The sequence below is a fragment of the Rhinichthys klamathensis genome, unplaced genomic scaffold (genome assembly GCF_029890125.1).
Source record: "Rhinichthys klamathensis goyatoka isolate OS25496 unplaced genomic scaffold, OSU_Roscu_1.1 h1tg000035l_1, whole genome shotgun sequence".
Lineage (NCBI taxonomy): Eukaryota > Metazoa > Chordata > Actinopteri > Cypriniformes > Leuciscidae > Rhinichthys > Rhinichthys klamathensis.
In genome coordinates, this window is record NW_026606583.1 from 3076964 (window position 1) to 3101351 (window position 24388).

A 24388-nucleotide genomic window follows, 5' to 3' on the forward strand; every position below is an offset into this window, starting at 1 on the left:
AATCATATTTCAACACCTTGGAAATTGGTTTCTATTCTGTAATGCCAGATTCTCTGTAGCTACTGTTTTCTTATATCACCATTGACTGTGGAGCTTCACTTTTGAACACATTTAATGCTTTTCGTCCTATGTCAAGCTTGGCTAGTTAATATTAACATAGAATAAGCTGAAAAAGGGTACCAATTAGAATAAAAAATCAAAAGATATTTGCTTTGAAAATACGGTTGACTTTGCAACAGGACGCAATTCCTGTTAAACTATTGATGAAGCTTCTCTCATGTCTGACTTTGAGACTCAAAACAAGCAGAATGTAGTGGAAATAAATATGTATTCAATCATCATTGCAACCTTGGAGAGTTATTGCTTGAGAATTTATTAGTAATTATGTAATTGCAGGCACTAGTCAGCTCAGCAATTGTATCGGTTTTCAAATAAAAATGTCAGTGAGTTTACAAGAATGATCTGACCTAAAAATGACTGTATAAGGCTAAAACAAGAAAATAAAAACATTTAAATCCTAAATTCACAGCGTCCAGTTGGGTAAAACCCACCATTATAATGTCAATGACAGCTACGCTTCATAACTTCATACATTTTGGGGTTTTGTCATGTCCCCCACTACTAGCAATTATGTTGCATACCCTTACGAAAAAGAAGTTTATTCAAGTGTGGTATTAGTAAACTTCTAAACTAAAAATAAGCATATTTTCAGTCTACTGTTTATGTACTTGTCAGAAATATATTTTATGTATTTATCAGAAATATACCTAAAATTCAGATTTTTTTGTGCAGTCCTTTGGTAGTGTAGGCTACATAGGAATTTAATTCAAATCTACTTTACTCTTTCGCCGCCAATGACTGAATTTCCATTTTTTCACTGTTATATGGGAGGTGGAGCTATTACGCACCTTCTGAAATAGTACAGAATCTTCAGATCAAAACACAGGTGAAGAAGAAGCAGAATCAAGTGATAGAAGTTTGTAAAATGCAAATGTAAAATAACGAGATCATCAAACATTAAACAGCATATAAGTTCAAAACTGCCTAACGTTTCTGAATGAAATGTCGACCCAGGAAGGGTTAAAGACTGGGAAGCTTTGGGGTTTTGATGGACTCGATCTACTCCATATACGTTTGATCATTGTTCTAAATCTCATCCGGATGTAGTCTTTGACAAAAATGTGTTTTTCTCAGCTTTTTGTTTAAAATGTTGCTTTTTTAATAAAATGTACCGACATTCAAGTGTTGATAAAAAAAAGGATGCATGAAGCTGGAATAAAATGTTTTTAAAATGGAAAGAGTTAAAATACAATTAAAGGTATATTTCAAGTGTAAAAAAATCAATACCTAAATAGGAACACAGTATTATACTTAAAGTGCAAAAATAATATATAAATTGTAAACTATAAGTAAGATGTTATGTTCACCTAAAGAAAACGTACAAGTATATGTGCAGTATATTCAATTCACATAAAACAATCTTTGCATTTCTTGTAAATGAAACTTCTTAGATGACTTAAGAAACATGAGGATTGATTTTGGAGTTGAGACCTTTTTCATGCAAAGCCTGCGCTAAGGTCTTTAGACAGGATATTGCACTGGAAATTGAACAAACAGTCATTTCTATGTCATTCCACCTGATATAGACAAAATAATTCTTGATATTAATCAAAGGCATATGACATTAATACGATGCAGAAGTGAATCATCTAATGCATTCTCAGACATCACTCCAGAGCTGATCAATACCTGTCATTCAGGGCGTTCTTGTGACAATGGAGGGTTCAGCTACAAAGCATAATATAGGCAACAGTGTGCCTTGCTGGGCGAAGTACGACCAGCCTCTCACTGTGGAGTAGATCATTGGCGTCTCTGTCTAGAGTCATGGCTTTCTTAGGAATTATGTTACAAGCAGAATGGCGGAAAAAGACAATGGGAAAAATAATGTTGTCCCTTGAAAACCTGGTGGTTGTTGGCCCTCGTTTCCAGCATTTCTCACTCTTTTGTTGGGGTAACTATAAAACAACCCCAGTAAACTGTGGCTTTCCAGATTTTGATCCTGTAATCCTAGTTGGAATGTCCAGCGGAAGGCACGACAGAACTTGGCCTCAAGCGTTCTGTTTCCCAGGCTCTCTGATATCTGTGGAACCTGATACTTTCATCACAGTTGAGAGACCAGCGAGAGTCTGGAGGAATACTCGATAGTTTTAATGCTCTCTGGGTTTCCCAGGCTTCAGGAAATGCTGTTTTAATAGCAAAGGTAACAGAAGACCTGTGGAAAACCACTCTGAGACCTTAAATAGTGGTAATCCAGCGAACCCAAACCATGTGCCTGTTTTATCATCTTGCAGTACAGCAAATTGTTTTATTATGCTCTCCTTCATTTTTTTTTCTTTATTTCTTTATATTCCAAATAATGCTTTGACCTAAATGGGAACTGATTACTTGAAATATTTTGAACATATTATTACATATTTTTTCTAATTGAGGGAATTAGTAAACCTAAAGTGATAATATAATCTCTTTAAGCCATAACTTGAAGTTGGAGAGTAGCAACATCTTTAAATACCTGGTGCAATTAAGTTATTGCATGAGTTATAGTCAGGGATTGCTCATTTTGTCAAACCATATTGAGTTCTGCTGAGGCCAACAGTGTTCCTAATGCTGAATTTGGCTAAGAATCACGAGAACAGAATGAAGCTGCAGTGCTTCTCTGGCCTGATCACTGAGTTAAATCAGCAGGTCCAAATTTCATAACAAATTTCTGCTTTAACAGCAGACTTCACTGCCAAAAGACGTTGTTCCACGGATGTTACTCGACTATTTAGAAAGTGCAGGACTTTCTAGAGTAGCACCTTTTTAGACAATTTTTACAGTATTAACACTTTTTTAACCAACAAGATTGAAAATAAATAGAAAGCTTTTAATAGTGCTTCAATGTTCTGGGACCTGCTGCATCTTTGGTTGGTTGATAGGTGGTTGATAGGGTGTTCTGGGTGGTTGTCAGACCTTTAGATGATTGCTCACTGTACCTGAAACATTTTTCGGTAATTTAGGGATGTTTACCTCAATAACTGTAAAGAAACTAAGTCATTTGTAGAAGTGTTATTGACATTATGCTAGAGCTGCCTTGGTCACTGTCTGCCATTGTCTGTGATGCTTGAATATTAATAAAAACAACCATTTTAGTAATAAAAAACATTTCTATGAATTTTCTACTAATCAAATGAAGACATAAAACATTAATTTCATTGATCTTTTATATGAAATTAAACTTTTTTTTGTCAAACGACATGCGGCACAACTGAGCTTTATACTGTTAAAATTACAACATAGAAAAAAAAGTGTGATTATTCCTCAGCAAATAATTTTTTGATAATAATTTATTATAATTAGTGTTAATATTATTATTAAATGAAGATATCTAAATGGAACACGTCTAAGTATTTGCTACTGTGTTCTGAATTGATAGGTTTGTAGGATGTTCTGGGTGGTTGCTATGCAGTTGCTAAATTTTCCTGAGTGGTTAAGGCATTACTAAGTAGTTACTGGCCCAAGTCAGTTCACACCCAACTCAATCACATTCTGCTCTATTTATGACTTGGGTCCCTCTTTCAATGGAAGTATGTGAGAGGCCAGAATTTTGTTTTTATCTGATCTCTGAAAGGTTGGCCCACACTAAAAGATTTTTTAAAAATCTCAGACCATAAACATGACGATATAAAAATCATAGATTTAACAGTTTTGTTCCTATAGTTTGTGGAGTGCCGTGATGTGACTGCAAGACAACACCTAACAGATTCCATTCACAAACAACCAGATTCTCGGCTGGGAACACAGGAAATCTTGCAAAATCTCTTACGGTCAAATCAAATGTAACTCTAGAATAAACAAAGATGGCAGACGACAGGCAAGAAGAAATGGCGAAAATAGTGTTTGAACTGCTTCCATCTTCCCTCAGCTCACTTTCTGATTTGGTATAGTTTTGTTCCACGTGAAAATCTCTGCGTGTGCGTTTGTCCTCGGGGTATCCCCCACACATCAGGATTCTGATAATATTAAATATTTACCATTTGAGATCGGTGCGGCCCCTACATTCTTCAGAGCAGATTCATACACTCTTAACAAATTTCACACCACAGGAAAATCTGATAAGAGAATCAGTAGAACCATCAAGATAATCGGGACTTTACCTAGGATTGTCGGAAGGGGAGAATTGGGCCCAAAATCTGCCCGATTATCTTCTAGTGTATCGGGTCCCTTTAGTCTTAACATGTCTCAACATGAGGTATCGTTCATGTCTGTAGCACAAACAAGACAAGTGTCAGAGGTTAAAGGTTCTCTAAGCGATGTCGGGTGACGTCACTTCTTGTTGACGTTTAAAGTATTGTCAAACAAAACGGAGGCTAGCTAGACCCTCCCTCCTCCTCATCCGCGCACTAACCCCCCAAACCCCGCCCCCAAGTCCTTCTTGTCGGTGATTGGCTGGAACTATTTGTCATGTTTCGTGGAGCGGGTTAGCCCAGTTTGTTTTTGTTGCTGTTTGTGGAGCCTGGGCTGTCTACAGAGATCGCGTTTCTTTACAGTGTGTTCAGGGGACAGGTAGCCAGCGGTTAGTGAGGAGATGTTTGCTGTATGTGACAAAAAATGTTTTGGCCTAAAAAACGCATGACATCGCTTAGAGCACCTTTAATACTTAGCATTAGGGGTTTGTTGGAATGGCTAACCCTAAATATGAACAATAATGATGATAGCGCAGCTTGCCTTAACAAACACCACTAACTATGGAGGACAGCCTGATTTTTACCCTGCTTGTTCCTGCTTGGTCTAGCATTTGGGTTTGTGCCGCTGTAAATGTCAGGGGCTGGATGGCTGGCCTTCTCTTCTCCTCTCTTCTGGAAAGATAAGAACATACAACCAAGTGCCATTTTGTAGAAACTCTCTTGAGAACGCTAACAGAGACTGGCACGGCTCTCTTTATCTGCGCATATGTGTGAGTGTGTGTCTGAATGTGAGGACCAGACATGTCTGTCAGACTGCACTGCTTTCACCACAGGTCTCACTGAGATGCTGCTATGTCTGCTCTCTCTGGCAGAAAATGAGGGGTTTTATTTAGCACAAAAATAAAGGCAGTAACTGTTTACTGTATATAGCAGTTAATGCCAATAGACCATTTTTTGCAAGTAGGCTCAAGAGCATTGTTAGGGTGCTGACTAGCAGAACATTATTGCAACTGTAAATCTGATTGTCGGCACTTCCTTCTGCCTTGATGTTTTACAATGTGTTTAATTGGAAATCGTACTCTACTGGTCTACCAAACTATTGGTATCACCAACATGTAACCTCAATTCACTGTCAGTGTGTGAAGCATGTTTATTTATCTTAGCATTAGCGTAGCTTGAAGTAGCCTATCTATTATAGAAAGAAGCACACACACATACTACACACACAATACTTACTCCCTCATATTACTTTCAGTCTTAATACACAACATCCTTCAAGACACTGAAGCTCCAGTGCACCTAACAAAATTAGAAGCCTCTCCATGCTAGTTAAGTGCTGTGTCTGTATCTGTGTGTAGCCTTTTAAATCAAGGTAATGCTAACTGACTAAGCATTAGTTCAGTGTGCTTGATGTGCAGAATGAGCCCTACACTGTGTCCACACTGAATTCTTCCAATATGGTTGACACAATACAAGTATTTAAATGCCAGTGAAATTTCTCAATACCACAGCAGTAACTATAAGTACAAATTTAGAAATTAAAAAACAAAACCAATTGGAATGTCATGTAAAATAAAAACTATTTGAATTGCTATTAAATATTATATAAAACTATTCTTATTGAAATTTTAATTATTGGCCTCGTCTTCAATTCATGAAATAATACAATAAAACTGATTCAGTATTGTCTGAGTTTGACTGAGAATCCTGTAATTAAAACGGATCTCGCTTTTGTTACTTTGTCAAAATTTCTGTGCAGGTTTGATAGTCAAGGACTAGCCACTAAACTGTGCGTTTTTACGTGAAAAAATGATTTGCGTTTCAAAGCTTGATTAATTTACCACACAAAAATACCGCACAATGTTCCATAGTGTTTACACAATCGATTGACAACGACGTAAAAAGTATTAAATTAACAATGGTGCGAACTTGTAAATTCCCAGGCTGTGACCACAAGGATGTGCCGGGATCAAAGTACAGATTCCATTGTTTTACTGTTTCGAATATAACTATGAGACAGCTTTGGCTGGTTGCCATCGGCTACTCTGTGGGAGCTAAAATATCCAGAATAAAGGATTTTCGTGTGTGTAGTGCTCACTTCAGCGAAGACGATTACATCCCCAACCAAGGAGGAAAAGGAAAATTAAAGAGTTTTGCTGTACCAGTACCACGGGTAAGCTCTATTTACTAACTTTATGATCCCATGTCTAAAACTGTAAACAAGCTGATGTTTAGACTCCATTATAAAACACGTGAAAAGATGTCTAATATAAAAACAGTATATTGGGATATTGGTACAATTTGCTGAGAAAACTATTTGATTGAACACACACACAATTGAGGTTTTGTGTTGCAATCAATAACATTGTCGTTGTGCTAAAATTGGTTTCATCATCTGATCCGTCTGACATTGTGCTAAAATTGGTTTCATCATCAGAAGTTTCGCAGTCAGACATGTTGTCAGCGAGTCGCGCTGTGCTGATCGGAACGTGCGCACTATTGACGTTGACAGCAGCGCGGATTGATAGAAATGGATAGAAAATAGTGCCGATTAAAACTGAGGTATGAATTTTGACCGGCGTTTTTTTTGTGTGGTAAATTAATCAAGCTTTGAAACGCAAATCATTTTTTCACGTAAAAACGCACAGTTTTGTGGCCCCGGAAAATAACCGGGAGTACTTTATTGAAAAACTTCCAGCGGCCAGAACTCTGACCAGGGAGGTGACAACAGAGTGGGTCAGTGTGTATGCACTATAGTACTGGTAAGGATTGCATACAACTTCATCTCTTAAATGGGCGAACTAACCCTTTAATATTAATGACATAGACAACAACAGGTCTGCTGAGCTGCATTTACACTAAAGGGCCGAATGCATGCATTTGACCCACTTGTTCACTTAAGACAACCCCACTGTGGTTACATTAATATCTCATTTTCACCAAGAAGTGCATCAGTAGCTATGTTTGCTGAGACACCTTTTGTATCAATCAGAATAAATTCATTCTGATTGATGAATCTGAACGTAGTTTACATGAATGCTAATTAAAGTGATCGGGTTGATGTTCGCGTTTAATAGTTCACAAGCTACCCACACCTCGATTTTTACCCCTTGAAACGCGGGGAACCCCCTCGGAACACGATTGGCCTAGTTTTGGCCGTGATTGGGCGGGTTTTTTATAGCAATTGGGCTGGAATTGTTACACAAACCTGCCAACTCTGAAGTGCATTAACACAAGGATGTGCACAGATACGCATGAGAGTGCTTGAAAGTAGCTGTCTACTACTGATACTATAGGAAACTGGTATCATTACTTTTTTAAATTGTGGTATCGACTTGTTAACAAACTATCCTAGTACAATCAATGAAGTTGTCATGCTCTGGCAGTGTTAACAGACTCATTGATTGTACAGAATTAATTTTAGTTTGCTGTGTGGCACATCTTTGCTCTCAGTCAAGCAAGGTGTCAGGCCATCAATTGTGTTCACTGATCTAACAACATTCTGTTTAGTCAATCCCTCAGTTGTTTGTTTTGTTTAAATGTAGGAACACTAGGGCTCAGGGCTATGTAGATATGGACAGAAAGAGATGTAGATATGGACAGAGCCAAAATGAAGGTGATGTAATAGTGAAGAGGAATGCTAGTGAGTCAGAATATGGAAAGTGATCTGAATTTTGTTGAGATTATTGTCACAGTAGAAATAGTATGGTTTTATTGCATTTATCTAGTCAAAAAAGAACAGTTCACCCAAAAATGACTGTTCTGTCATAAATAACTCACCTTCATGTTCCAAACCTGTATAAAAACCTATTACTTTCCTTACTATATGTAAAACTCAAAAGTAGATATTTAGAAATTTTAAATTGAAAAGATTCAGAACATTTTAGTAAATTTATATATATATATATATATTTTGTTCACAGCATTAAGATACAATCTTTAAGAGACAATTTTATGCACTATCACACTAAAACTTGAACAGCCATATAGAAAACTTAAAGCACATGTATCTATAAAAAGTTTTTGTTTGGTGCATTTATGTTTTGTGCCAGCTGAGACCGGTATCTCCCGTGGTGAGCGGGCCGAACCATCATGTCTCTGAGACTTGTTTGGTAAAATAGCCCTTCTGCCTGCTGGAGGTGCCCCGTCTGTCCCGGGCCCTGCACTCCTCCTGAGCGTCTCCGTCACACACCTGCAGGGGCTCACATTCCACGCCAAGCACACAGATCTGGTACTTAGTGGAGCAACTTTTTGGATGTTTCTGAAGGGTTGTGTTGAAATGAGTTTAATATTTAGAGGTTTGTTCAAAGCTGCAAGTGTAGTGTATCTGAAGTGGCGTTTGGGTATATTTACACAGACTGTTTGATGCAGCACAGAGGTGGCATGAATATGAATGAAAAATGAGATGATACTCTAAATATGAAACTATAACCAACCACCAGAGGTTGGCGGCAAGTCTATGTTGTAATGAGCGAGTCATTCAGCCATTCATTCAACCGATTCATTCATTTGGGCTGATTCATTCCGGAACAAAGAAAGTGACCGTCTTTATGAATGGTTCACTGAATCATTGGCTCACTCATTCAGTAATGAAACGCCACTGTGTGTTGCCTGGAGACAATGTTTGGAACCATTTTCATTGGCGAAATTGAGCAAAAACAGACAATATTGAGAATATTGTGTCTAAAATGTAACACAATATTACATTTATATATGACATAGTTAAGCAACATCAGAAGGAGCTGTTTTTCTCAAATATCTGCAAATGTGATATTGATTTTATACAGCAGTTCAATAAGCAAGAAATTAATATTGTGAATTACATTTTATATATATATTGTCAGTATTGTCTGTTTTTGTTATATTTTGCAAACGAAAATAGTTGCAAATAAAGCCGGTTTATTGTTAGTTCATGTTCAGGTCCATTAAATAATATTAACCACTACAACTTTTAATTTAAATAATGTATTAGTACATTTTGAAATTAGGATGAACTAAGGTTAATAAATGCTTTAGAAGTATTTTGTTAAATTTTTTTGTTACTTTGTTAAATAATGCTGTTAACTATGTTAACAAATGGAACCTCATAGTAAAGTGGTACTAAAAAAGGAAATGATGTGAACGTTCTGTTATACATTTCTGTTTGTGTTCTATAGAAGATGGAAAATATTATGGATTTGGATCACCCAATAAGTCACTGTAACTTTTTGTTTTTATTTTGATTATGTAAATTACTCAAAGGTTGGTTTGGACGCTGTAGCAGGGCCTCACGCTAGTAAATTCATCTAATAATCCACAGTTAACTTCCTCCAGGCTTTATAAGTCACAGTTACAGTTATATGTGGGTGTGAGCAGCTCCTTATCTGAGAGCAGTATTAATGTGGGCGATTACATGCAATGTCTAACAAATCCGTATCGTTGTCACTACAGCAATGTATGGACATGCACTTAAACTTCATTATGCTTTATTTAGGAAATTTGATCATCAGTTATAAGGATTCGTCTTGGGATTAGTCCCAGTGTCTGGAGAGCATGCTGAGAAGAGTCTGGAAGATGAGGCGTTAATGCTGTTTTTTCAACATCCCATTTCCCTGATCTAAGATAATGAAAGAGTCTGGATGGGGCCTATAAATTTTGGCTGCTAGAGCATCTCTGACTCGACAGCTATTTCCTCCACTGGCAGTGGTGCTCCCTGTCTGCCCATTCGCCCCCCACACACATACACACACACACACACACACACATCCGAGTGTTTTACAGTGAGGGGAGGGTGTGTGAGAGTAGAGACCCAGACATTAGCCCATTTCACACTGTAAATCCCAGTAAAATACCGTAAAATTACCAGAATGACTTTACCGGCAAATGCAAAAATATGCCGTTCAAACAAGCAATGTGAGACCATTCACACATCAGCAGCAAAATACCGGTAAATTCTGTTATGTCAGTCATCGGGAAATGTTCTTCCAATGCTGCAGCGTCTTCATTCGCCAGTGTGAGGAGAAACTCTTTCTGTCGTTTTCTATCTGTTCAATTTGACAAAAAAAAATTGACTTCTAAGGGACAGGTGTAAGGATATTACTTTTTCAAGTCAGATTTACTGGTATTTTAAAAAAAAGTCCTGTTCACACCAGTGGCGTATGCAGAAATTGTATTTTGGGCGGGCCAGTGAAAATGTGAGTGGGCCTATAGTTTTTCCTAGAAAAAAAACTGACTTAAATAATAATTAAACCTTAGAGAGTAGAAAAATTAATTGACAAACTGCAAAAACAGTTACACCTTTATTTCGCAATATTCGGCAAATCATCATGTTCAACCAACAGAGCTCAATAAAGGCTGGACAAACCAGTATAGACAATAACCTGTCTATTTTATTCAGGCTAGTCAGCAGTGCAAAGACAGTTCACCCGAAAATAAAGTAAGCTAAAATAATAATATCGCAGTTAGATCGGCGGGTAAACCCGCGTCAGGCTGACCGGGAGAGAGGGAGCAAGAAGCGGCCGCCACCAGCACCTGACTAGCCTTCTTGTGGGTTAATGAGTCTGAAGAACTGGGCTGGGTGGACTCGGTAGAGGAAGGCAGTAGCGTGTCTTCTTCCTCAACTCTTGCTTTTTTCAAATAGCACATTAAAGAAAGTTGTTTAGCCATTATTGTGGCGCCAGCGCCGCTGAATTTTCCTGTCGGAACCCCTAGCAACCATAGCAACCAATAACGTTCCGGAGGGAGGCTTTCTACAACTTGCTTCAACAGTTCCATTTTATTCGGAAAACAAATTAAACACACACACCAGTCAACAATAAATCAGGTATATATTAATATATTTTCTTAAATACACTTGAATAATAAAAATAAACTAAAAATGTATTTTTATCAAACTTGCCCGGGCGGGCCAGTGAGTAATGTGGGCAGGCCAGTGCCGCCCTGGCCCATTACTGGCTACGCCCCTGGTTCACACATGATCTCTTAACAGTAATTTACCAGTAATTTATCAGTAAAGACTGTATGTGTGAAAGGGGCTATTAATTATGTTTTTTTTAAGTAGACCCAGACATTGATTACGTATTTTAATGTATTAAAATTAGTGTTCACCACTAAGGCCAATTGTATGAATTGTAACATGTATAAAATAATGACAATCTAAATAAAGAATAAAATAAATAAAAAACATATAAATAGAAAATATAATTTAAAAAAATATATTTATTATGTGAAAATTATGTAATTTGTATTTCCGAAAATATTATCAAATTATACCACTGTGGCGTCCTTTCCACTTTGACCAACAATTTTGTCCATAATAAAGATGAACAAAAATAAATGTACTTAACCAAGTACGTGTGATGTGTGGAAGAAATGGAGAAACCAGAGTAAATATCACTTGTGCACAGATTATTTTTATTGATCACCAACCAAGCTGCAATTTTCTCAAATCATACATAAAATATTACATAATTGTGTCCACAGGACCAAAAACAGCTAGCCTATAGGTATAGAAACATCCAAACTTTCCTAACAAGCAAGCAAACAAAAGCTATTATTTAATTATTATTACATTTGTCTACAATGGGTCTCTGAGGGTTAACTAAAGAAGCATCAAAAACGCGATCTGTGTTTGTGTTGATGGGCATACCTAGAATAATTAGAGTGTGAGATTATGGTGTGAGAAATGGGTCAAATCCATGTTCACCTCCACTCCATACCCTCTCATCATCATCATTTCTCGCTCTCTCTCTCCTGGCTCTATAACTCAGTTATGAACATCTGCCTCTCTCCTCCCTGAAGCTGCCACATGTCGTGTTACCATGACAGCAGAGGTGTCATTGGCGTAATTTGTAGCAGTCTTGAGGCTGGATCCACAGGCTGTGATGTTCGTGTGAACATGTGCCGTGTTGTTTTGTAGAGGCTTTAGTACAGCCCAATGGAAGTTAGGCATCTGTACAAGAAACAATAAGCCACGTGATTTTACCAAGATTAAGGGTTGTTGATTAGACACAAAGCAACAACAGCAATATGGCAGTGTTTTATAATTCGTAAAATCACATTACACAACAGTTATTCCATCTGTATCACTCTGCTTGTTTAGTTACCCTTTCTGCAAGTTGCATCATTACACCAGTAGGTGGTGACAAATGACTCTTTATGAGTGAGTCATTGAATCATTAATCAGAGGCTGAATTCAAAATAGCATACTAGTTTTACCATTTATTTCATATATATAATTTTTTTAATGCTTTTCCAAATTCAGCACAAATTTAAGCAGAAACAAATCTTTATGAGTGAGGCACTGAATGATTCATTCATCTGATTTGTTCATAAACACGAAGTAATTTAGGAACAAAGCAAATTACTGCCGTGTCCGAAATCGCATACTATCTGAATAAGTAGGCCTACTTCTTTTGAATAAGTAATAACTTTGTGACCATTAAAAAAATATTTTCTATGAATGCGTGTAGTTTCAATGTAATCAGGACTCTGTCACTGTCATGTGACCTACAAGCTTCAGTTGCATCACTTCACTGCCATTCATAAATCCTCTCCTGTGGCCTCATGGGATGGAAAAGTGTTCATTGGATGTGCACTTCAGAATCTCACTGAAAGTAGTAGGCTATCTGGCCACTTTTTTACGTGCTGTTTTTCGCACATAGTAGGGAAGTAGGCATGTTCAGATGTAGCCACTGATTTGAGTGAGTCACTAAATCATTCACTCGACTGATTTGTTCAAACCCATTCAATCTGGAATGCCATTACTGTGTTGCTCAGAGACACCGCAGTTTAGACTCTGCCTTTGGCTTTGTTTGGGACTGCATTCCTTGGTGGAGCAAAATAGGCGAAATATTTTGTCTAAAATGTAAGTTACTCAATATTAACGTCTTGTTTATGGAACTGTTGTATTTGATGCCAATCCTAAATGTTTATGTTTTTGCCATCCAAAAAGTAATGGCACACCTCAAGCTTTACGATTCGACAAACACAAACATTGTGGGATGAGTTATGTCATAGTTTACTTAGGGTTACGAAAACGATATTACGCTAATATACACTAGGGGTGGTTAATCTGTCTGATTTCCCGATTCGATTCGATTACGATTATTGAAGTCCCGATTCGATTATAGTCGATTTTCGATTATTAACGATTCTCGATTAGCGATTATTGATTTTCCATTTCACAACAGTAAACGAAAAAACACTACAAAGTGATTGCAGTATTAAAAAAAAGTCAGCTGCTGAATTACTTAACTCTTTTATTGAGTAACAACAACTCAAAGCACTTTCTGTGTCGTGTAGTTATAACTTCAGAATTATTTGTATGTGGCTTATGAACACAGAAATGAAATGAACTTATTATGAACACTAGAAGACAGAAATGAATACATCACATTGTGTTGTGACTCATCAAGTTGAACGAAACAATAACAAATAAATGAAAGGCTTATTTCCTTTAGGAAGTAGATCAGAACCAACATACTGTAGAAATTGGACAATTTTATTCTAGAAAGACAAGGTGTTGTTCAGGTGGAGGAAGACTGCAGGTTGCAGTCGAAACATGTCAAGGTAAATAAAAAGTTTATAATGCAAAAAATTTTTTGCATTATATGCGGTTAGAACAGCTGTCAGCAGCGCGTCCTCATCCATATCAAGCGCCTCGTCCCCTGAGAGGCGGCGGCAGCGCGGGCGGGAGCCGGCGGCTGCGAGTCCGGGAGAGGGGGCGGAGAAAGAGAGATAGACGCTCGAGGGAGTCATTCCGGCGAGCATTTGCATCAGAAAACGACGGCAGTGCAGCCCGCAGGGTCAACATCGGAAGTGCGTCGCTGAGCTCACAAACCCCTGAGGGCAAGAGCTGCGTGTTCCTGGCCCAGTCAGAGAGCGCAGATCACATGGCGGTCTCCGTCGCTGTGCGGGGCTCTGCATGCGCCGCAGGAAGTGCAAGGCATCTTGAAAAAGACGCTCGCTGCTCTTTTAGGCCTCGTTTACACTGTCAGTGAAATGTGACCCAATTCCGATTTTTTACTCGTATGCGACACAGATCGGATGTGTTCTATGACAGTGTAAACAGGAAAAAAACGCATGCATTCGGATATTTCGAGATCGGTTTCAGGCCTCGTTCATATGTGGAAATAAATCAGATGTAAATCGGATATGTGCCAATGCGACTGTCATGTAAACAGGCAGATCGGATTTTCCGAGGCATTAGGCTGCGTCTCCGCGGTTTAATGACGAGAGAAACCCAGACGCGCATCTGCGGATGGACGGATGGCCCGATGAAACATTGTGTCGTCGTAGGAGAGGAATGTGGACACACGTTGACACAACATATCAAACGTTGGCTTGCTCATCCTAAAATTTCGGACCCACTGCTCCTCGTTAAAGCCCGCCACGATTTTTTCACGTGGCATTTACGCCAAAAATATAGCTTTATGGCGTTTAATACGCACGTTTACAGTGCGTATCATATGCAAGCAAAAACTATTTTTGGCGTAGGCTATAAATGGCATGAGAAATAAAATTTGTGCTATAGATAGGCTACTCACTTTTATGAGATCATGTTGTATGTTCCCACCTGTCCTGAGATCTCGCTGCGCTTCGTCCATCTGAGCAAGACGACCCCTTTAAACATGCGCGATGTTTCAGTTAAGTGTAAACACATGACTCGGATATGGGTCACAATTTAAAGAACGTGTAAACGGACGGTAAAAAAAATCGGATATAGGCAACAAATCAGAATTGGGCATCAAGACCTGCAGTGTAAACGAGGCCTTAGACAGTACGTTTTGCAAGAAAGGATCCGTCGCCGGATAGCGTAGCTCGCACGGATGGCTGAAGGTGGCGAAGACGGCCGGCTTCTTCAGGCGCTGTCTTGTCGCTTCCTCGACGGCGGCGGCGGCTTCTCTCTAGATCCAGCGATGCGGCAATAATAATAACGCAAACTTTTTTTTTTTAATAATAAAAAATCGATTTTTGAAAATTTAATAATCGATTCATAATCGTCCATAACATACTCGCGATTAATCAATAATCGATTTTTTTAACCACCCCTAATATACACAGAACAATAACGTTGTTAACAATAACGCGCACTGCAGTTGTGGTGTAAACTTCTCTATTCTCATTTAATTAGAATGATTATTAAAGCTTTATGGTTAGTTTGGTACTAAGAACGATAACAACAATGCTAACTATATTAGCATCCATACCAACAATATAAGTTATTCCAACAATATTCCAACAGTTTCTCTGTGTCATTCTTGTTATATCTGTGGTGAAAATTCCTAATTTCACTGGGAATGATTATAAAACCTTTATAGATTTAGTTCTCACTATAGTCCTTTGTATGAACAGCCCTTTAGGGGTTTGTATCCTTAATTATGAGTCGTAGTGATGCTACCCTCACCTAGCGAATAACGCCAATTACCGACAGCAGCATTACGTTATAAAACAATCTTGGATTTTTAGCCATAGATTTTGCATGGATGGCAGTGATTATAAAAGGTGCTATGCTTTTGTGTGTATGCAACGTTGCCTGTGGAGAGGTTCACGGTTTGAGTCTGTGTGTGTGTGTGTGTGTGTGTGCTGTTCTATTTGTAGCTGCTGTGTGCTCATGTCAGTTGCCTAGGAGATCCTTGGCGGAGTCCCAGCAGGGTAGTGGATCTGACCTCGCCCATGGAGCAGAGATACTGAGAGAGCCGGGCATATCCGTCTAGTGTACGTGTTCTTCCGCAACATCCGTCCCCCTCCTGGGAGTTCCTGTTCTGTGACACACACCCAGACACCTGCTCTCCTTGGAGACATGAGAGTGCAGCGCCCCCTGAGCTTGCGTTCACAGGCTAATGCCTACTTAGCTCCATGTTAAGTTGTTTATCTTCTTACAGTGTGTCCTGGTATGATAACTCCTCTATGTTTGTAAGTGAGCGGTGTCCTGACTATATATACACCCCTGTGTACTATACACCACCTACACACCTCGCTCACCCCAGATGTGTTACAATGCTTCATAGCAAACTCAGTCATGTAAGGGCTTGTGATGAGAGATGGTAAGTCATTTCAAATGGGCTAAATATTAGTAGAGATGTTTGCTGGCTGCGTTCGTGGTTGAGATGTAGGCTAGTTTATTTATGTTTCAGTGAGAAAACTTTTAGGCTAATATATGGGATATAGAGCGATTGTTAACTAATAGATGCTTGTAGTAGAGACTTGCTTGAATAAAATGGTCAGCTGATTTGGGATTTGAATGATTGTTGCCGATTTATGGCAAAATGCAAATATTTATAATGCATTTAATGAGATGCAAATAAGATGTGCATTAATTTGATGAATGAACACTACTTTCGCAGTATGTTTATGCAAAATTTAGTACAAAAAAGTAGTTGACAAGAGTCATCAGTAGATTTTAGAAAGGACATACTGTTAATCAATAATCGACTGATGCTGATCATCAGTTAAATATCACCATATGTTTTAGCCTGAGTGATATATCAGCCTATTATTACTTATATGCTAAGGATTGTGTATGTACAAGGTTGCAACAGTTGGCTTATCCACATTGACTTTCTGGAAAACTCAAAACTCACCTTTGAAGTACCATTCAGGTCCATTGCGAATACGCTGTAGGTAGGTTTGGCTCTGTGGCTCCGCCTTCTTTGACTTGGTCATCCGCATGCAAAACATGAACACATGCTTTATACACTGCTTTACAGTTGAAAATAAAGTGGTTATTCTAATTAAAAGAGACACTGACACTGTTTTGTCATGTTTAATACTGTAAAGCTGCTTAATTTTAAGCAATCTATTGTATACTATAAAGTGCTATATAAATAAAAGTGACGTGACTTGACTGGAGATCCAAATCGCAGAGCTTGTGCAAACATATCCACATCGCTGTGATCATATGCTTTCCTAACTGCTGTTTTCTCACTGCTGTCATATTTGCTGTGTTTATTTTGCTATTGAGAGGAAATCATACAGCACATATTTACATATTCACTAAACGCAGCTGTCAGCAGCGTCGGGATGTTTGCGAACAATATATGGTAAATGGTAAATGGTAAATGGACTGCATTTATATAGCGCTTTCACAGACCCAATGGCCACCAAAGCGCTTTACAATTTGCCTCACATTCACCCATTCACTCACTCATTCATACACCGACGGGCGACGGCAGCCATGCAAGGCGCCATCCAGCTCGTCGGCCTACCTCTGGTCACATATAACTTCTTTTTTACCCCTAAGCAAAGAACGAAAAAGAACTTCGCCATGAGTATATCAGGCTTTTTAAGGGTGGGCCACCCAGAACACACTAGAAACCGCTTAGCAATGCTCTAGCGACAACCCACTACATTCTGGCATCGAGGAAGTGAGTTTTGCACCGGCAAGCACCATTCATGTTTTCTTCAGAACATGTACAAATTTAATTATGTTTGCAATTATGTTTGGTGCAGCTATAGCGTGTGGAAATTGCTTACAGCAGCTCTAATGTATTCTTCTTAACTGCAGATACAGATCATCCAGTATAGTAGTTGAAAATGTTATGAATAAGCGAAAGAAGAATATTTTGCTGGATTTCCAAGAGAACGTTTCAGAAAGCTCTCAGACTGACCCAGCACATGCTTTATTACTTCAGTGCACATTATGCTCTCAAACTGTAAAGAACAGAACACAGTTATGACTCTCTTTCTTTTGCTGTAGATTAGTTATGGATCATAGATCTGTTAACCATTCACTGTAATGTTATGTTGAGAGTTTTCGGTCTTTAAGTCCCAGAGACTTAGCAAAATAGCCCCTTTTTCACTTTGAAATTCTTTTAAAACACGTTTGACAGTATTATGAAGCTTGTATCACAAAGACATTCACTTTTCAGTGATCCACCATAGTAACGTTGGGAATGAGGGAGCGAGTGAGGTAGTAAGCACTTATTTCTGTTATAGCTGCACAAAGGCCTTTCGACTGAAAGCAGAAATCATAAGAGCAGCTTTTGATATTGCTGTTGGGTTCGGTGAGGTGTGACAGGAGGGCATGTTGCTGGAGTCTCCAGAGTGGACATGAACACACAAGCACTTCTGCACTGCTGTTTCACTGACTATCACATATCTGACTGAGTGTGAGTTTTAGAGTTTCATTTTTAATATCGCATTCATTTCTCATTTTTGACTCCAATTTTTTTCTTAATTTTATTGAATTTCTTTCAGTTGTCTATTTTTATTTCTCAAAAGGAATTTAGGAGAAACATCTGAGAGAAAGTTGATCAATAAAATGAAATAAAGCTCATAATTGCTTCTGAGCTATGAAAGAGCCACTTTCAACATAAGTTACCTAAATCGCCTTAATTATAAATTATTCCTAAAGTTACTCCTTTATTATAATTGAATATATATATATATATATACAATTTTAATACAATAATATATATATAAATAATTTTCATTTTAAGGAATAATTTTAGGGATTTTAGAGAAACATCAAAGGTGATCAAAAAATGAATTAAAACTCATTAAGGTCCTGAGCTATGAAAGCATAGCAATTTCTCTATGAAAAAGAAATTATAATTTAATAAAGTGTTCCAAGACATTATATTATAATGGCATTTTAAAATGTGAAAAGACAAGAAGATTAGAGAACATCAGATTAAAATTAAAATTTTTACTTTATAATTTTCTTTTGCCTTTGATACGGTTTTAATCATTTAAGTTGCACTTTTGGAAATACTTGATGCAACACAATTACATTGTAAAATATGATCCTGGCAGATGATATTTTGGCACTATAGGACTTTGGCTTGTCTGTAATGGATGCATGGGAAAAGGCTGGAGAGAAAGAAGGGGTCACGTGTGAGTTAAAGGCTACCTGGGTGTTGACATGAACAGAGATGCGAGGCTATGATGGGGTGTTTGATACGTTATGTGAACGGACATGACAGCAGAGAGTGAGGGTGATGGCTAACTGCTAACACACACACACACACACACACACACACACACACACACACACACACACACACACACACACACACACACACACACACATGCTCCTCTGTCCATGTGACAGTCATGCTCCCTCAACAGTGTGGCTAAAGAGACTCAAGTGACACCAGTTATTCAGTAGCCTACCTTAGTACCATGGTACTACCATCTGATACCATCATTACACATATCCCTCAGGCTTCAGGAAGCTTATTCCCAACACAACACAGTCCTGAGGTCCAGTGCGCCGACATCAGCGGATTAGCTGAGTGTTTCATTCATTTGGCTTTTTAGCTAACCCCGCTGTATTGGGTGTTACTCAGCACCAATGTTGGATCACATTCCCTTTTAGCCAGCAATATAAATCTTAGCTTGATAGATATACTTTGTTACACTGCCTTTGTTAGTGATGGGACACATTTCAACTAGTGTTTTGGAAAGCTGCCACACTAGAACCTGACAGCAAAGCAGCTTTATGTGCTGCAGTTTAATGTCTATATATATACATACATAAAGTGCTGTGCTGATGTATGGAGGACCGTGATTATGTTATGTTTTATGGGTATCTTAACTTGTATTCTTGAGTTCCTGGGCAACCAACATAGCAACAGACTAAAAGCTACTCAGAAGCAAGCATTTACTGAACATGCCATTTACTGAAGAAGCTGTGTATAAATAGCTTTTCTTATTTTATGCAAAAACCTAATTTTGTTTGATTTAAAATTTAAATCCAATACATATTCTCTGAACTTTGAATATTTTTTATGTGAAAACAAGAAATACTGATTAAGAAGTGCATTTGCAGTAACCACAGAGCAACACCTAATACAGCAAATACACAACAAATATTATGATGTTGGTTTATGCATAAACCTCATTTTGCTTACTTTGTTTAAAACTAAAAAAAACTAGTCTAAATTATCTAGATATTCTCTGAATTTATTTCAGTTAATTTTGTTTTTAGTTATTTTTGTTAAATCAAGTTTGAGACATGTTGCCTTGTAGGGGTGTGACGATACCCTCATGTCACGATTCGATACATATCACGATACTGAACTCACGATACGATATTATTGAGATACTCCAAGACATATGGTAAAAGATTAACAAAAAATTGACTGTTGATTAAAATGTTACATTTGATATTACATTGGGTGCGGAAATGAATAGACTTGGAATTGGTGCTGGTAACCCAATGCACAGGACAATAGTGACACCAGAATAAAAATATTCATAATTCCGAAGCTGAAAATACAGAATTATTTTAGACGAATACGCTTGCACTCTTTCACTGACTAGAAATATTTAAAATAATGTAGGCCACTTTTAATTGGCATTATCAGGACCCACAAATATTCTCCCATTGCATTATTATACATTATATTCAACATTATATATAGCAGTGTAATGTAGCACTGACACTGAAACTCTGAAAACTTTAATTTTTTCTCACACAGAAATTTTATACACAATACATATTGTCACTATCCACGATACACATTGATGCATTTTTTCATCGATATATTGTGACACGATATATTAATACACCCCTATTGCCATGGCCTTATACAGTAGCTGAAATACAATCTCAGTGATAATGAATATGTCAAATAATATGTCATTTGCTCAGCTGCCAGTATTGATAACTGTTTAGTACCCTTCCGGCATAATTCAGTACTGACTCTCTTTCTTCTTGACAGTCAGGTCTGTCTGTGCGTGACTGATAGCGGTTTGGATCTTGTTTTACACGAAACAGGGTCACTGATGGAGACACATTGCCGCATTACAATACCTCGAAGGTCCAGTCGTGTTCCCTCAGCCTTTGTTTGTTTGTCATCGGCACCTCTGTTTGTGCTGATAAAGGAATATCGGAGATGACAAGCCCCGTCTGAAAAATGAAACATTTACAAACTTTGCAGACATGTGAAATGACAGGGCTTTTCTCCTTGAACACAGCTGAAGGAGACTGGAGTGGCCGGCAGTCAAATATCTGCCCAACAGAGTGCTATATGGGTTCCAGAAGTAAAAATACATTTGCTGCGTCCCAATTTGCCTACTTATACTATGCTCTAAAAGTGTACTGTATTTGTGAAGAAAAAGTACATACTTTTGAGTGTGTAGCAGAATAGTGGGACTACTACTACTTAGTCATACTTGCATCTTTAATGGACCGCTCGATCGGTCGCTGAGGTACATGCATTCTGTCACTTTTTAAACTGCCCGGACATTCAGCTCGTCACAATTAAAATCCTCCAATTCAATTCTGCTGTTCCAGTGCTTTCGGTAATGATCAGATCCACTAAAGATCGGGGAAACTTGGCCGATGGTCAAATTTCCTCTTACTCTTAAGTGGAATCTTAAGCTAACGCATGCAACCCAAAGGCTCTTTAATTTCATGCTACAAGACAGTTCAACTAAGCTTCCGTTTAAACAAAGGTCACCGGTTGTGAGAAAAGACATAGTTTAGACAGCTACTGTAGCTTAAGACGGTCACCGTCAGCTTTTGTTTGATTTCTTTTGATATCTTCTGGCAAAGTCAACATGAAATGAAAACCGACCCTACTGAGAATACTTAAAGAGGCCATTTTTTATGCCTTTTTACAAAGTCTTGATTTTGTTTTGGGGTCTACTAGAATAGGTTTTCATGCTTGAATGTTCAAAAAACACATTGTTTTCATATATTTTACATTGTACCTCTCTTCCCAGTCTGCCAGTAACTCTGTTTAGTTCCGGTCTCTATGAAGACCTTCCTTCTGAAAAGCGCAGTGTGCTCTGATTGGTCGGCTGGACCAGTGTGTTGTCATTGGTCTACACAGCTTTGGGAAACGCAAGCATACTATTAACGCAACGAATTATTTAAATGAGGAATATTGTGACGTTATGTGTAGGTTTCCGCAAGAAAACTCAAGACTACAATGGAGGCGTTTCACGGAGTTCAGAAACAGTGCGCATTGATATAGAGAATAAAGGCCCGTTTACACCAAGAGATAACAGTAAAGATATAGTTCTAAAAATCGTTCTCAATATTAAAGAAGCATAGTCCACACCACAGCCATAACAATAACGGCACAGAGAAATGATATATTTGGAATCACTTTCAGAACTATTTTATCCAGCTGATAAATTATAAAAATCAACATCATAGCCAATCAGAATCCATTCTGCTCTAATGAGCTCAAGGATTTAAAGTGACAGACAAGCACGCGCTTAGAATAAACAGAACTATATTGTCCGCTGGTTAGGATGCTAATATAGTTTCATTTATTAGTTATCTTCATAGTTATCATTCTGGGTGTGAACTTTGTGCTTTGCCACTTTGCAGACCTTTTTCATATTTAAACAGCAACATAGCACACTAGAAAATAAAAAAAGCATAGTCCTCTTTAATACACACTCTCCTTGGTCCTATGGTGCACATTTAATCATAAAAAAGTGTTTCTTCATCATGAAGAAATATAGGCTTCATAGGCTTCATCATGATGAAGCCTATAAAATGGCTTTTTCATGAGACATCACCAAGGCTTTCAACGAGCGTGTTTCAGGAGGCGAGTAGTCTTTTGCAATCACATTTATGTCTGCCTCTATTCCGCAAGAGAAGCCAACTTTTTACAAACCACTCCATTTTTGATGGATCCGTCCTACTTTTTGATATTTTCGTAAATGCGCCACATTATGAAAGTAAAATGGGTTGCAAATGCCTTTTCCTGTTGACTCTAAACTCGACAGGACTTCAAAGACTAACACATATCTAGAGCTTACATAGCGTTCATACACACATACACTCTCAAACCAATTGGGTTAATGGGCCGGAAGGTCTGTGCAGACTCTCTGCATGCTGCCATTGAGGTTTTTTTTTCTTTGCTGGCCATATCCTGGAGCTTTGCTTCCTATGCTTTTGTCCCAGATTGAAAACGAATGGATAACTCTATTATGGCAGTTAATTTTTCCTCATTACTCATAGTAACAGCTTTTGTAAGCTTAATGATTTTTTGTAATTCACGAAGTTTGGAGATTGCTCCTTTTTTTTCTCACACATTGCTGTGGGATGCACCATACTAAGCCTTCTAACAGACGTAAAGTCTATCGTCCTTTGTTTTGCATATTACACACATATAGATATAACCTCATGTAGATACTGTAAGTCTCTCTCTGGAGCTGCAGTAGTATTTAAAGGTCCCGTTCTTCATGTTTTTTTGAAGCTTTGATTGTGTTTACAGTGTGCAATATAACATGTGTTCATGTTTCACGTGTAAAAAAACACAGTATTTTTTCACACAATTTACTTATCTGTATACCGCTGTTTTCACTGTCCAAAAAAACGGCCCGATGACTTCCTTGTTCTAGTCCCTCCTTCAGAAATACGTAGCGAGTTCTGATTGTGCCAGCGGTTCCTGTGTTGTGATTCGACAGCAGCTTATCGCACGTTGCCCGGAAAGGCCAGCGCAACAAGACCACGCCCCCTTTTTTGTGTATTCCTGTGGGCGGAGATTAGTAAAAAAAACTGTTCTAGTTACATCATTAAAAAAGGAAGTAGAGGGATGTAGTCCAAACCGGCTGTTCGCTGTATGCTTTGAAAGGGGACTTCTGTTAAATAAAATATCTCGCTAGGCATTGAACTTTGAGCTTTATAATTTTACAGGTAGTATTTATGCTCTAACAGTAACATTACACACTAACTAAAGTTTGAAAAATGGAATCGCGAAGAACGGGACCTTTAAATGAGAAAACAACTTCCATTTCATGCTGACTTTAAATCTCTGAAACATGTCCTTTACCTTGGTTTGGTTAAAGGTTGCAAGTTCAAACCTTTCAACAGGTCATTAAGTACTGTACTGTACTGTACTGTAAAGGTCGATTGTCCCTGTATGTGGATGGGAATTGTAAAGATTGATTTAAATTCCAAATCGATATTTTGGTCCTTTTGAAGTAATCATTCCTAACTTAATACTAAAGAAAAAAATACTGTTTTTGGTAACATTAAAAGCCAGTATTTGGTGCAGGAGGGTATTTTAGTACAGTGTTCTTTCCACAACAACACAGGAATACACATGGTCAGCAACTGTTAACGTCATGAAAAATGATTAAGTGTCCTTTTTTATAATATAGGCGAATGTGTAAGAACTGGTTCTCGATTCCAAATCCTGTAAACTGCTTTCATTAAAGAGCCTGCTTACGCATTTTTTTTTTATTTTAGATATGGGATCTGCAGAATTTAA

At 38.0% G+C, this 24388-nt stretch overlaps 1 protein-coding gene across 3 annotated transcripts in view; it reads left to right on the forward strand.

Annotated features, from left to right (window-relative positions):
• Nucleotides 1-24388, forward strand: part of ank3b (ankyrin 3b) — a 187860-nt gene that overhangs the window by 43190 nt on the left and 120282 nt on the right. Inside the window, exon 1 of one of the 3 annotated variants that reach the window (XM_056245893.1) lies at nt 16229-16249. The exons of the other annotated variants lie outside the window; for them this stretch is intronic. Within the exon in view, the coding sequence (XP_056101868.1) occupies nt 16247-16249 (3 nt within the window). The 5' untranslated portion in view covers nt 16229-16246. Of the gene's footprint in view, nt 1-16228; nt 16250-24388 lie in introns of those variants that run through there. 3 annotated transcript variants of the gene reach the window in all.